Source organism: Acanthochromis polyacanthus, chromosome 19 (assembly GCF_021347895.1).
Source record: "Acanthochromis polyacanthus isolate Apoly-LR-REF ecotype Palm Island chromosome 19, KAUST_Apoly_ChrSc, whole genome shotgun sequence".
Lineage (NCBI taxonomy): Eukaryota > Metazoa > Chordata > Actinopteri > Pomacentridae > Acanthochromis > Acanthochromis polyacanthus.
Window position 1 is genome coordinate 6,636,637 of NC_067131.1, and position 16,215 is coordinate 6,652,851.

General features: G+C 39.3%; 1 protein-coding gene across 1 annotated transcript in view; it reads right to left on the reverse strand.

The window, feature by feature from the left end:
• Positions 1-16,215, reverse strand: part of prkcea (protein kinase C, epsilon a) — a 52,274-nt gene that overhangs the window by 21,360 nt on the left and 14,699 nt on the right. Inside the window, exon 2 of the mRNA XM_022189850.2 lies at positions 7,573-7,636. Coding sequence (XP_022045542.1) covers positions 7,573-7,636 — 64 coding nt within the window. The remainder of the gene's footprint in view (positions 1-7,572; positions 7,637-16,215) is intronic.

The window sequence follows — 16,215 nt, forward strand, 5'->3', positions numbered from 1 at the left end:
GATTTTTTTTCCCCTGACACGCTTTGTGCAAATACGGATCATTTGCATCATGCTGCTGAGGATGTTTAATCATTCAACGGCCTCTCATCTTCCTTTATCTCCCCCCCCCTCCTCCCTCCGTCTTCCTCACAAACACCCCACACCTACCTACTGCGGGCCCATGCATACGTACATGCTATTTATACTCCCATGTGTGGGCACTAAAAACGAAGGACAGCATATTAAAATACTCCTCCTCAGCCAGCGCCGTCCAACCAGTCGCTCACTTCCTCTCTCCATCTCGGCAGAAAGATAAATGCTTTCCGAGGGTAACCTTAAGACAAGAGAACCACCTCCACTCTCACTCCCACACACACTCCTTCTCTCAGCGCTCCTGTCCTAGTTTGCCTTTTTCTTTTCACTCTGCCCGCATCCCTCTCCGGGGTGCGTTGTACATGTGGTTACTGCTGAGCCTCTCCAGAGTTCGATTACAGACAGGCTGTCTAGGGACTCGGTGTGTGGAAGTGTGCGTCTTTGTGTAGCCGTGTGTGTGTGTTTTCGGTGGTGTTGATCGGAGAGGAGTGGGGGGGGGGGGCAGCTAAACAGGCCATTACTGGGATCACTTTGTTTTACATAATACATCATCCATCTGTCTAGGACGGACACACGCACGCACGCAGGGTGATGAGGCATAACAACAGTCGAGAGTTTATCGTCGTGGAGACAGACGCACTCTGGACCCGATGGACGACGGACGAGAATAAGATTCACATTTGACACAGACATAAAAAAGGACCAGCAGACAGTGGAGACAGAGCATGAAAAAACCCAACTACAGAACGTGATGTAAAAAAAAAGACAAAAATGAACACAACTGTGGCAAAAAAGTCCACTGAAATTCCAAAAATGAAAAACTATTTTCTGAAGAAGATGAAGTAGAAATTCAGGTGGTTACTCAAGTGTTGCACGAGGTTTTTTTTTGTTTCAACTTAATTATCAAAGAAAATACCACATACAAGACATATAACACAAAGTAGACACCCATACAGAAGTACCTGCTACAATTATTTTCTCCAAATATAACATTTTTATCAAAGAAAATGCTTTTTCTATGTTAAAACTACTTTCTATACTAGTTATGGCAGAGAAAGTCCACCTCAGATCTTGGGCTGCAACTAACGACGTGAGGACTAATCATCTGAGCACGATACGTCATCAAAACGGGATGTCCGCATTTAGATACAGCTGTATAGTAAACGCTGACATCTGTGTTTACGATAGATCGTGGATGTCCGCGCTGCATCGTGCATACATAATACATGCACGATGCAGCGCCGATGTCCGTCCGTGTTCCGCGCTCCGGTTGGAAGCTGATTTCTGTTGCATTGCGCGCTCACTTCCGCTTTTGATGACGTGTCGTGCTCGGACGATTAGTCAACGCGTCATTAGTTGCAGCCCCACTCAGATCCACACTCTTTGTACCAACATTAGTGGGGCTAACACAAAAAGAAAGATAACAACAACAAACACAAAACAGGCTAATTTATTTACTGATGTTTTTGCAAAATTCCATAAAATTAATATCCTAGCTGCGTTAGACAACCTACGGCAACGAATTTAAATCTCTGCCAGGGTGGGTCTAGTTACCCTCCATAAGGCTCAAGGCTGGATTCTCCTAAAACTGGCCGGACCAATCACCATGAAGTGTAGAGTCAGAAGGCGGGCGTAACTAAGTGACGACAGAGGCGCAACGATTCTGACAGAAACAACCGGAAACAACTAGCCTAGCCGCGCTAGACAACCCACGGCAACGAATTTAATTCTCTGCCAGGGTCGACAACAAAAACGACAACAGTCGTTGAGCTCCATTAGCACCGACTCTGAATAATCTTTCTGTTAACATGTCTGTAATATATTTGAGCTTCACCCATTGACTGTATAAATAAGGCTTCACCGAACTCCCGCATCCTCTGATTTCGGGCGCTCTAGGAGCCTATTTGTTGCGCTGATTGGTTGTATATTATTGTATATTGTATTGTATATATACCCAACTGCTGCAGAGTGATTTGATAGACAACCTTTTAGCCCGCCTCCCTCCCTGTCGAGCGTCCCTAGACCCTTGTGCCTTCAGAACATGGGTCTAGCAGGGCTAGGCTATAAAATTAAAGATTTCAGAGCAAATAAAGTTGCAGAAGAAGTAGAAGCACTGATAAAATGTAAACTGACAGTTTAAGCATCTCCTCAAATATTAAATTACAGTGTAGAAAGTGTTCTTGAAATATTTTTATATAACTTAGAGCTTTTAGTAGTTGCAAGTGAAGAACGTAAAATTTAAGGTAAGACAGCAGAAGTGGTTTATAAAATGATGGATAAGACCTTTTGTAGATGCACGTGCACAATATAAAGGTTGAATAAAACCAGCAAAGGAAGTGGAAACTCCTATCTGTCTTAAAATAATCGTTTTTAAAGGCAGTAATAATTGAAGTTTGAAGCTCCCAAAGGAACTGAAGCTCAAGTTAATTAAGGCTGAAGCAGTGAAAGAAGCTGGAGTGGCAGATAATGCGGCTGCAGACTCACTTGTACAAAAGAGTGTGTCGCTAAAGAAACCGGGCCTTTCTGCTCAAACAATGAAGCCTCGGCATGTAAACTGTCTTTTGATTCTTCTGAGCTGTAAACGTGGCAGCAAAGAAGTGAAGAGGAATCAGTAAAAGAAGCTGAAGTGGCAGCTAAAGCAGCTCCATAAATGCTTATAAGTAGTGTGCTTGTAGAATAGATTGAAAAGGTCGTATGTTTTAAGGAAATGTAAGTTTGTAGATTGAAGTTGAGACACAAAACAGTTCAAATGTCAAATTATGGATTCCGTCTTTCCTCCTTAATTAGTTTAAACACTACTAGAAGCCTCGGTGTCCATTTCAGCGCCTCCTTAAATACTGAAGATTAGAGCTGCAGCAATTAATCGATCAATCAATTAGCAATCCACTGTTAAAATAACCATCAACTATTTTAACAATTCATTACCTGGTTTGAGGATTTTTGTAAGAAAAAGTAAAAATTCTCTGATTCCAGCTTCTTAAAATTTGTCTATTTCCTGGTTTCTTTATGCTGCTATGACAGTAAATTGAATATTTTTGAGTCTTGAAACACTTGAGGATGTCACTGGTGGAGATTTTTCACTATTTTCTAACATTTTATAAATCAATAATTGAGGGGGAAAATTCTACAGGTTCAACCACAAAGAAAAAAAAATCTATTTTGAGTTTGAAGTAGGAGAATTTTAGATATTTATGGCACAAATTCCACAAGACAAAATAAGAATCACAAGCTATTGAAAACATTTTTCGGGATTATTTGATATAAAGTTCACAAAACTGACCGCAAAGCTCCATTTTTCATAGAAAGCTGGTCTCAGATTTGCTTGGAAAACACGTGGACTGATGTAATATGATCTGTTACATCATGATTCTGGTTGATTTCTGACCGATTAACGTCTCCGCCGACATTCTTGCTACTTTTACTGATTACAAATTCCTTTTCAAAAGCATTTTGTTCCCTTTAACCTCAGCTCATTTACTTACTAAAGCGCTAATATTCAACCTTTTTGCTGTTACATAAATGCTCATATAGCAACAAGTGAAAAACCTTATGTAAGTAAACGTTTGTCAGGATGCTGCAGCGACGTTCGAAAGAAAGAATTCAGACATAAAAGCCATCACTCAGTCTGTTCTTTTCAAGATGGCGTGTCTTCTTGTAGACAACAGAATTAAACTGACAGAAATCTAAAATAAAATTAGACGCTATTTATAAACCTGAAGCAGAGAGACTGGTCGAGGAAGAGGAGGAGGAAGAACTTGGCATATATCATCTGGATTATTCATTTATTTTTCATTTTTGTTCCATTTCTTAACCAAATTGTCTGCTTTGAACTTTTTTCCAAACATACATAATTTGGATTAATACAGATATTAAGCTGAAAAATGATTAAATCTGCCAACAATGATGAATATTCTTGCCATTTTAAGTGTCATCAAGATTACAAATGTCAATGAACACAACGTAAAAGGAGGAAAAAAATCGACGAAGAAAGCGAGGAGGGAAGGGAAAGGAATCCGGAAACGCAGAGGGGAAAGGCTGCAGATGGTGAGATTAGGTCAGATTATAGTTATTATAAAAGAAAGAGGAGGATGGAGAGGAGTGAAAAGAAGAGAAAAAGGAGAAGAACTCGTCCTTCCAGCCTCGGAAGCTGCAGAGAACAGATTGCACCAGGGGAAAAAAAAAATAAAAAAATCTGCTAAAAATACCACCTCTTCCTCTAGTTCTCACCCTCCATCTCTCCATCCTTTTACTCCTCTCCATCCCTGCTATCAGCACACACACACACACACACACACACACACACACACACACACACACCATTTGCTTTTATCAGCATACATTAGCATGACGAGCTCTCGAGCCAGCTGAACTCAGGGAGGAAGTTCAGCGGTGGGCGGAGAGTGGGTCGTGAGGTCACAACGGAGCGTCCAATCATCGACGAGGAGGGCAAGACATGGAGTCTGGATGTGTGTGTGCGTGTGTGCGTGCGTGCGTGCGTGTGTGTAATCCGTGCCTCAATCTCACCTACTATTTTAAGATCCTTCTCTCTTCACTCTCTACCGCTCTCTTCATCCATCTTTACTCAGAGAAATATACTGTTATAAAGGCTGTTGCTGCTCTGCTGGCTATCCCACCACCCTCACACAAACACACACACACACACACACACACACACACGCACACGCACGCGCACGCGCACGCGCACGCACACGCACATACACTTTTGCCGGAAGGCAGAGAGCTGCTTCTATTTATAACCAGGTGTGAAGATATACAGGTGCAGGTGAAAATGTCTCTTATCAGGCAGCATGTGAGCGACTGTGTGTGGTGAGGCCGAGAGAGGCAGAGAGATTCTGGATGTTTCCATCTTTAAACAATACAAATAAATACAGGGGATGGAAAAAGAAAACAACAGAGAGAGGGAAGGAGAGAGAGGAGAGAGCGGCTTTCTAGGAAAACAGGAAGGCTTCAAGGCTTCATGTCTTTCCATCACCCACTGCGGCCTCCACTTTCAAAGATGCGCACAGAATATGCTGAGTTAAACCTGCAAGAGCTGATGTTTGGAGGCGGCGGAAACAAGCCGCAACGCTGATATATATCATCCACCGCCTTGTAATACGTAATCAGCAGCTACAGAGCGAAATGATAATCTATTTGGAGTAAACATCTCGCCGTTTATTAGCTGCTAAAATCTCCGCTAACTGTGTCTGTTTGTCAGAGTTTTTCACACGCAAAAGCTGCTCGCTGGAGACAAAAGTGATGCTGTAGGAGAGGAAAGAGCGAACCGAAACAGTGAAGCTGTGGGCTAAACAACGAACTAATGATTAAATAAGATGAATATCTGATTTATCATTAAGAAGCTACATTAAAGTCACTCGCTGCTTACTGATTAAACATTTAAAACCTCACATTGGTGTATCAAAATTACATATTTTTGTCCATGAAAATAATCCCTTTATACCTTAAAATGGCTGAGATTTATCTCTCTCGGGGAGATATCAGGGGTGTCAAACATGCGGGTCAAAACCGGCCCGCCAAAGGGTCCAATCCGACAGAAATTTGCAGAAAAGACATTAACTGCAAACTGTAAATTTGTGAAACTGTAAATTCAAAGTAATTTCTCGACCGTGACAAAATGTTTAGACTGAACAGTAAATTACTAGATTGCTCATTGTTCTTTTGTCATTTTGTGTCTCATTTTTGTAATATTTCATCTTGTTTTTGTGGTTTTTGACTGACTTTTGGTATTTGTCTCACGTTTCACGTTGTTTTGTTTCTCGTTTTTGTCGTTTTGTGTTTCCTTTTTGTCTCACTTGTGCTTTTTTTGTCGCATTTTTGTCTTTTTCTGTTTTGCTGTTTTGTGTATCGTTTGTGTCGTTTCGTCTACATTTTTTGTCATTTGTCCACTTTTTTGTCGAATTTTTTGTTTCTTTTTTGGTACTATTTTGTCTTGTTTGTGGAGAGCCTGCCGCCGCTGCAGGAAAAAACCCTAGAGGAAACACTGATTTACCTTTCATTAATAGGTTTTTCTGTCCATACAAAGGAAGCATTCTTCAGGTGGAATTCAGTTTGGCTGAACACTAAATGCTTTATTATCACACACGTCCTTCTGCTTTTTAGGACAGAAAAATCTAATAAGCATAACCAATGACAGAATTGTCATTCAGGCTATTTTTTTCCCATGCAACTGGTAAAAAGTTGCACAAATCAATATATTTTTATCAATGATGTGTCAATAAGTGTCTATATGAAGTTCTCCCAGCTATAGGGAACATTTTAGCTTCTTCCAGCTCATTTTTTGGTTTTATCGTGCAGATTTATTGTTTTGGTTCACTCTCATCACTTTCAACAACCTTGTTTCCACCACAAGGAAGCTGGTTTTAGTACACGGCCATAGCTATGATAATAATAAAAATGCTAAGCTTTATCCACACAGCATTTCATATGGCATAATTTCTCTGTAGAATGTGGCAAAGTGCTTCATAAAATGATTAGAAAACCAAAAAATAAGCAACAAGACAACAATAAATAAAAGACGGGGGTAGATTTGGCAAATCTAATCACAGCAAATAGCTCACTGCTGAGTTTGGGGACCCAGACTGTGACAGTACGAGAACACTTTGTCACTAATCAGGCTCCAGGAACGACCGGAGGGCCTTAATCAGCTGATCTAAGATGGAGTCTTGGTTCGTGTGGGGTAAACAGAATCTTAATATAGCTGGAGACTCGGTCATTCAGGCCAGTGAATGTGAACGAGAAAATTTCAAAATGAACACGGAGCCAAAACAAGGAGCTATAAGATTTAAATTTCTTGAATCTTGAGCCATGTTACACACATTACAGACATCTAAACAGGAAAAAAAATAAAAGCCTGGACAACCCTGTGAACATCCTTAAAGCATAGAAATGATCCAATGCTGATACCCGCTCTGAAGTCAGAGTTAACTGTTGAACATGTGGCGCATTTAGCACCTAAACAGCTGGATATTGCTGTCAGGAGTTAATGGAAACTAAAAACAGGGCTTAAAGGAGAATGAAAAAGATCATTGACATGAATGTTAATGTTGTGCTTTCTCAGGTGAGGGGGAAAAATTTGCTAAAGGGTTCATCATATCAACTTTATAATGTGATAAATAGCCAAAATCAATTAATTCTGCTTCAAAAAAGGCACTAAATAAGCATAAAAGTGTTTGTTTTACAATGATGGGCAGCGTTTCTCTGACTGGTGCTGTGTATAAATATGATTTACGGCATTTTTCTGGTGAAACTTTTTGAGGTCTTGGAGTTAAATTAAATTGTGTTGATGTTCACAATATGCTGCTACAGGGAAGATGCATGCATTTTTAAATTTTTAATCATTTTCCACACTCATTACCACAGGCTTTGCACTCTGCCGCAGTAATTTCCACAAGCCTTTTCCTCTGTGCATGTGCGCTTTAACGTGCATTCTGTGTGATTTTCCTCCTCTAACGGTAAACCGGTGCACTGCGGCGCTCATACCCTCAGTGGAGGATCCGGACAGATCGATGACCACGTACACCTTCCCCTCCGGCTCCAAGTCAATCTGTTGCACACAAAGAAAGAGAGAAACAGGGCAAATCAAGTGAGAAACAACACAGCTGAATGGAGAGTGCAGCAGGAGGGGAGCTTTCCTCCAGGACAAACAAACGCGCCAGAGCACCGGCAAGAGGTCATTATCTTCACTGGAATTACAGTCCTCCCCGACGCTCGTGTCATTACCGCTGTTTAACATCACCACCTTTATCATTAGCGTCCCATCGTCATTACAGGCCCCATTTACTCCGGCTGGGAATCTGCCTCTGATGTGATGTCTGGATTTTTGTTTTTGCATTCCCAAAAGCATTTTTCCACTGAAATCTGGTTGCGATCTGATTAAATATGTTTTTCGATTCCGGTAAGATATACAGATGCACATTTCTTGTTAACAAAACGTGTAAATAGGGTTATAGACGCCAATATAACATCAGCGCCGCTGCTAGCATCGCTACGTTTCTCATCTTCAGAGAATAATTAGTCAATTAATGAACCAGCTGATCGACAGAAAGCAACTGTTTTGGCCATAAGTGAATCATTAAGAGCAAAAATGCAGAAGTTCACTTTATTATTTATGTCTTTGGATTTAGTCACTGTTGGTTTTAGGAAATGTAACACCAATTGTCACATGTTTGGTTCAATAATGGCTGATATCATTTACATTATGCGTTGTATCTTTAATCTTTAATCTTTAATCAACGTCAGCATCAGTGTAATTATCATTATTGTCATTTCTACCGTCATCACAGCCACAATCCTAATACTATCCTATCATGGATTGATAAGAATTTATATTTGCTTTGCAGTTTATTCACAATTTCAACTACACCCCCTGTCAAAAGTTTTGGGACGGGTTCTCATTCATTTGAATGAGAACCCGTCCCAAAACTTTTGAGAGGGTTTGTATACTGTATACATAAATGCATAAAATAACTTATATTTATCTGTTTCTGTGCTTAATTTAAGCCTTTGATGTGTTTTTATTCATGCCAGTGTTTTCTAAGAAACAAAAAACCACATTAAGCTGAAATACAAACAGCTTGACTTAAAACAGAAAAAGGTAACTGCACTCAAAACCAGCTCTGCATTTACATCCAGCATTTGGACCATTAAATTCAAGAAATGCAAAGCGGGGTTCAAGTCACTGACCTATAACATCACATAAACTATGATATGTGCATGAATTATGAGGAAAATCTGCTGCAGACAAGTGCCAGGTTCTTTAAAGAAATCTTCTGCTCTTATTAAGTTCATCATCAGACAGTAAAATTCTAATTTTTCAAGCAGAAAAGTCAACATTTGACTGCTTTAACCTCTCAAATTAGAAAGGCATCCGCTCTTTCTGGAGTTACGTTACGGTAAATTGACATCTTCTGATTCCAAAAACTAAGAATTGTTGGTCATAACGGCAAAACATTAAATGGCATCGGCAAGATCTCCAGACAGATTTGTGCTGGCAGACATTTCACACTGTTTTCTGGTGTTTAGACTGAGCAATTAATGGATTAATCAAGGAAATAACCAGCAGGTTGATCAATAATTCATAGTGCTGGCCCATTTTGAGCATTAGTGAGGGATTTGGTGCAGCAGGTTGGTCTGACCACTGAAAGAAAACCCTGAAAAAAGCAGCCTGTGGTCAAACTTGAATGTTAAATGAGGAAAAAAGAAAAAAAATAAGGTTGAAAAATAGCTGATGGTTCCAGTAGTGTTGCTGAAAGTAACAGGACTGGTCTTTGGCGACTTCTAAATGACAGTTTTTAACATTGGAAGATGATTAATCCGATAAATCTGATAACTGACGGAGTCTCGGTGTGTTTTCTGATTACAGACGAGCCTTTCTAGGACACGGTTTGCATCATTTCCAAAAGGTGAGAGCCTCTTCCGTTTACGTAACACACGAGATGCAGATCATTTTCATACAGAGATTAAAATGGTGTATTATTAACTTTCTGTACAGCATCACGGCACACTCTGTGTTATTATTACTACACACAGAGGCAACTGTAAGCTGCAAAATACACGTTAAAAATATTTCAATTACTGCCAGCAAAGCGCTCGAATTCCTCCTCGACAGCGACTCGAATCAGCTCCTTGACAAAATGTTCTTGAGCTGTGAAGAGTTTGCAGCCAACAAATCGGCAGAACTGCGCGTTGGACGAAGGAACGTTGTAGATTCTCGTCCAAATCTCGTATTTTTAGACCGTCACTGAACCGAATCCTCTCTGAGCCGGCAGACTGTGAAACGGTGAGAATTAATATCTTTTGTGGCGCTCGCGAGGACGCTAACAGTTGTCAAAACAAAGTCGATTTGTTAATCTATTAATCACTTCATAATCAGTCAGTGGAATTAAATTAACCAATCAAAACTACAACTATATCAATCGCCAGGCTGTTTATGAGCAAAGTTGTGAGCTCTGCTTCAGTTTTCCACCAATTTGCATGAGCTGATGTCCTGAAAATGGAGCCTATTTCACACGTTTAAATATTAATGGGTAAGAAAATATACACACACACACACAGACTTATCCAACGAATAATGACATCATCATCCTACAATATACATGCAATTACGGAGATTAGAGAGAGTGCAACAGGGAGCGCTAGAGAGGCAGACGACACAGGAAGAGAGAGTGCAAGAGAGAGTGAGAAAGAGAGCTTTAAATCCTTAGTTAAGCTCTGGGACAGCAGCAGATCCTCTTATGCAACAGTCGGACTCGCACACAGGCGGCTTCAGCAGCAGCAGCAGAACATACTCGCTTCCATGCATTGCTGAACATGAGACACAAAGAACACAAACAAACACAAAACAAAGTCCAAACCCCCCCATCAAAACCCACCCTATCCTCCCTCTTCCACTGTCCCCTGACAATCAGATGCACTGCATGAAGACACACAATCATGTGGAAGGGAGTTTACAGAAATAAAATGCACAGTTCAACTAGCAAAAAAGACTTCAAAATATTCCATTTTTCACCTACATATTTCGTATCCCCTTAAAAACAATGTCCATGTGCGATGCGTGTAATTAAAGCCATGCAAAGACACATTTTCTTTGAATCTGACTTCACTCTGAGCTTTGTATTTTCTCAGTTTTAACGCTTTTTCTCATCTTATGGGGTAATTTATGTCAAGCAAAGCTGAAAAAAAATCAGTAAAATAGTCAAAACAACCAAATAATTCTGCAGCTTTTCAAGCAAAAGCTGCAAAAATTGTCAAATATTCTGATTTTTTTTGGCCATTTTTCTATATAAACTTAATATTCTTATGTCAACTAATCTGTCTCAGTAGTCTAAATTCACTGGAGATGTAGTTTGCAATAGCAGACATGCAGTATCATCCTTTTGTTGTATATGTAACACATGACGACATGGGATTTGTGACCCATAAACGCCACCGGATTCTTGATGTCTACCCTTGAAAACGATGTGCTAATCCCCAAATATAACCTCTTGCATAACGGCGCATCTCGGCGGGGATTTCAGCTGAAAGATGGACTCAGAGTGATTTGGAACGGAGCGGAGCGAATGGACAGCACCATCATTGATTTGGTCCTGAGGTGGCACGCCAGCCCAAAAAAAAAAAAAAAAAAAACTACGCTGTTTCCACATCGCCGGTTACTGGCCACTTGAGCCGTGAAGAGCCTTCAAGCTCATTTTACATATCAGGATCGATTAGAATTACTAGCAGACCAATATGGGTTTTGTAAGCGGAGGGGAGGGGATTAAGCCATGTTTCTACTAAATGTTATTCTTGGCATGACAGAAAATCTCTCCTACAGCATTTACACTGTAATTCAATAGCGAAACAATCCACTAAAACCATGATACGGTGTGTATTATTGTAGAAAGATTACATAGGCAGTGCAGCTGTAACCAGGAATTAAAATAGTTTTATTCTTATACTAAAGATGTCAAGTACAACAGAGAAATGTAAGCAGCTTTAAATAAGACTGGAGGCTTATCTTAAAGTTTCCACAGTTAGTTAGTAAGAGCATTAATCACAATCTAAACAACACAAACAGACGCGAGTGAAACCAGCGTTAGCTACTGAGACGACTACTGGTTTACCGTAGTGTCGCCTTGTAACCTAGCAACAGGCGTTTCTATGGTTGCAGAGCTGCTCTTTTTTGGCGGGAATGGCTTAGACTGAATGCGTAGAGTAGGTTCAAAAACAGAGATAAAGTGCTTCATATTTTAAATGTGACATTTAAGATGAAAACAACAGCTTGATTAATCCACGTTGGTCCCTCAATGAAGGTGTTTCTCATTATTTATTTTTGAAAAATTGCTCTAAAACTCAGAGCAGAGATAGAAAATAAATATATCTTTGTCATACTGATACTAATATTTCATCAAAAGCACAGTCACAACATAAATTACACTTAAAGGATTTTTCCCCATTAACCCTCATTGACAGGCACCAAAAAAATATTGTTTCCTTGTCTGAAAAAAATCCGAAAATTCAGTAAAAAAAAATTCCCCAAATTTCGGAAAATTTGCAAAACCTTCAGGAAGAAAATTCCAATAATTCTTATCAATTTCCCTTTGGAAATTTGGCGAGAAAGTTCTTTCAAAAATATTTTCAAAAAATGAGTAAAAATCGTCCAGAAAAATCCTAAAAACAGCTGAAGAGATTACATAAATATCAGCTTGTGATAAAACTTGTAATATTTTCTTTAAGAACATTCAGAAAAAAATCTACCAAAATCCAGCAAATTTCGCTTTTGTGAATGTTCTTAAGAAACATTTTTAACATTTCTTTTTTTTCCACCAAAAAATGTTCAAAGATTTCCCAAAAATGTTAAAAATGTGGACATCAGAAGCTTCACTGTGAAAATGTATTTTTTTCCCCATATTTTTAAACTTTAAAACAGGTCGATTTGACCCGCAGGATGACATGAGGGTTAGTGCAGCTATTTGGTCTCGATGCAAACTTTCCACAAATGCTGATTTTACATTAATTACTTTCAACCTTTGCTTGGAGTCAGATCAAAAGCAAGTACAGAAATTAGTTACCTCAAATGTCCGTTTTGCTCACTATATTAATGATTTTGTCCATTAATGGATAAAGCAGCAGTTAGAATCAGACCTGGTGCAAAAGCAGCTTAAATATTCTTACTGTTTTTTAAGAAAGGTGAAGTCTCTGAGTCACAAACTTTAAACAACAGGCCTCTTTCACAGCGTTAATTATGGTTTCATTCCATTCAGGTGTGTCAGTAAGTCAGACCAATGAGCCAGCATTCACCTAATTATGGTTGTATAACTAGCTCGCCTTTAGCTGCGCAAGCTTCAGGGTCTGAGTATTTGTGCACGCTGTCTTCATGTCACACTGAAGCGGAACCGAGCCGTTGGTAATGCTATTAGTGCGTTTCCCGCTCTGACATGTCAACATGCCGGTCACGAGGAAGCTCCATTAGACTCGACTAGTCCTCATTTTATGTGATTCTAAGCTCACCTGGCTCTACTTGAATCGTGTCATGCCATTACGTCCACTAGGATTAAACAAACATTAGCGCACGTGCAGCATGCTAAACAACCCTCAAGCTATTTAATGTAATCAAGCTAGCTGTGTGGGGCCTTAATGATGCGATATTTCAAAAAGTCATTTCAGGTTAGCTTTGGCTTGCTGCACCATTTATACTTGTTACACTAATCAATATTTTTATAGAAACTGGTCAATAGTTCTGAAAAGCATGTCACTTTCAAATAATTGCCCAAGTTACACTATTTATTATAGCAAGAAACTGTAAAAGCACATAGAACTGAATTTATTTATTTATTCTGCATGTCTTTTTTTTTTAAAAATGCCAAAAATAAAACATTTGCATTAACCATATTCTGTAAAAAACTAAAAATTCTGCGTTTCTCAACACAACTAAGGAGCCATTATTGACTCGACAGCAACCAACAGTCACGTGGCAAAAATGTGGGGACATTTTGGATAAACTGGACTGAACTGCAGGCAGTGTTTACAAAGAGCAGGCAGCAGACAAGTACGGAAACAAATTAATAATGTAAGTGGTAAAATATCTAGATTATGTCCCCCCAGTATTGCTAACATTTGTGGGAACTTGAACAAATTTTGTACGTGGTGATTCCACGTTTCTTTTAAAAAAATGTATGATATTATAGCTTTGTTATGTTGCAAAGACATTTTAGAATTTCCTCTATTTATAAAAATGCTTGCACTGCTTCCACACAGGTGCAGGATTTTAGATTACAGTGAAAAATGTCTTTTAAATAATCAAGAAATAAAAATATAAAGCGAGGATTGACAGTGGATCAAATGACAAAGCGATATATAAGAATTATCACCCAATTATGATGAAAATTTGTGTTGCTTAGTATTTTTTTTATATATTTTGATGGCAGTTAGATATTAAAAATTTTAGTGCTTGCCTCAAGACTTAATGAAAAGGAAAAAAGCTAAGAGGTGAAAATATGTCAGTTTTGTATATTTAGCTCATTCCTCTACATACCGAACTAGCCAGAAAGAATCAATTAAAAATCAATCAATTAATCATTTAGTTTCTAATATGTTCAGCATTTGTCAATTACAGATGAAAATATCAATCTATAAACAGGACTGCAATTCTGAATTTACAAGAATTAGTAATAATTTAACCCTCGTGTCGTCCTGTTTTAAAGTTAGAAAATGTGGAAAAAATATATATTTTCACGGTGAAACTTCTGATGTCCACATTTTCAACATTTTTGGGAAATCTTTGAACATTTTTTGGTGGAAAAAAAATGTTTAAAATGTTTCTGAAGAACATTCACAAAAAAATCAATCAAAATCCAACGAATTTTGCTGGATTTTGGTTGATTTTTTGTGAACGTTCTTAAAGAAGATATTATAAGTTTTACTAATATATATGGAATCACTTTAGATATTTTTAGTATTTTTTTGGAAGATTTTTTGAAAATATTTACAAGAATTTTCTTGCCAAATTTGGTGGATTTTTTAAAATAAAACTTTTAAGGGAAATTTTTAAGGAATTTTTTGGAATTTTCTTCCTGAAGGTTTTGCAAATTTTCAGAAATCTGAGGAATTTTTTTGCTGAATTTCTAGATTTTTTTCAGACAAGGAAACAATATTTTTTGAAGACCATAAATGAAAACAACAGGAGGGTTATTAAAGCAGACGGACGGACAGATAGATACTTTATTAATCCTGAGGGAAATTCAAATACATTCATTTTCAGGTGTGTAATTGATTTGAGCAGCCAAACCTGACATTTTATCTTTGATTTTAAGTGTAATCTCAGAAACTATCTGCCTGCAACTAATGATTTTCTACAATGTCAGTTCTGTCATTAATTGTTTAATCTGTTGAACATCAGAGCATTCAAATAAAAAGCCCGGTCACAACTTGTCGCAATTTGTAGCTCAGCGATTTTCTCTAATTTCCTGCAGCTTGATTAATCGACTTTCAAGCGCTAATAAAATCATATGTACCCTGATGGAAGATTGCATCCACATCAGCAGCCGCTAAATGAATTGTAACGTGACTTGGATTTAACACGCACACACACACACACACACACACACACACACCGAGGTTTCCCCGCCCCGACAACAAAAGCTGGGAGGAGGGAGAGTCGGAGAATCTAGTTCGCCTCATTAATCTTGTTAGTCCAATTAGGACACTGATACAGCCAGAGAGACGAATAACTTCACAAACACACACACAGGAAGCGGAGAGTGTGTGTGAGCGTCTGGGGGATTTTAAAACGGACTTCTGAGGGAGGTTAACGTTAAACACACATGCAGGCTTAACTCTCCTGGTTCCATCTCCTGACACTCCAAACACACACACACACCATATGCAGCGCCACAGAGAAGCACTCAACCAGGCAGACAGGGCACTCAAAGCTTGCATTATATCAATACTGTGCAGCTAACCCCCTCCCACTCTCCGTCCATCCAGCTCGCTATCTCCGTCCAACCAGACAGCTCTCTCAGGAGCGTTTAGTCTCAGTGACAGCCTCCCACATCCATCTGTCAAATAACAAATTTCGGCTTTGAGAGGGAGCTCGACTGCACAATAACGTGTGCGTGTGTGTGTGTACTTCTTTTCTATTGCACAACCCGAGCACACACACGCACACACACACACACACACACACAGGAGGTCCATGCTGAGTGAGACAGCGTGAGAGTCATGCATCTTTAATGTAACATCACAGACGGCTAATAATGTAAGAAGAGCCGAGCTGTGCGGGGGGGAGGGAGGTAAAAGGGGGAGAGACTCCTACTCGAGGGAGCGCCCATAATGAGAATTGCATTTCGAAGAACGGACATTCCCGGTAGAAATGGCGCAGCCTGTTCAGTCATCTCGGAGATCACAGCCGAGTGTGTGATGTCCAGATGGACTGGCAGACGGTCTGCTGAGCAGCCTCTGTAGATCAGACAGTCAGCACTGTTGAATGAAAACACACCTCGTCAAGATTCAAGCTGCAGAAGGAAGCCCTGTCCTGGTGCCGCACGATTGGATCAAAACGTCTAATTAGATATCAGATATCGCCTAATGACCGATATTCATAATGCAGCTGCCGTTTTCCATTAATTAAACTCCACATTTGTATTG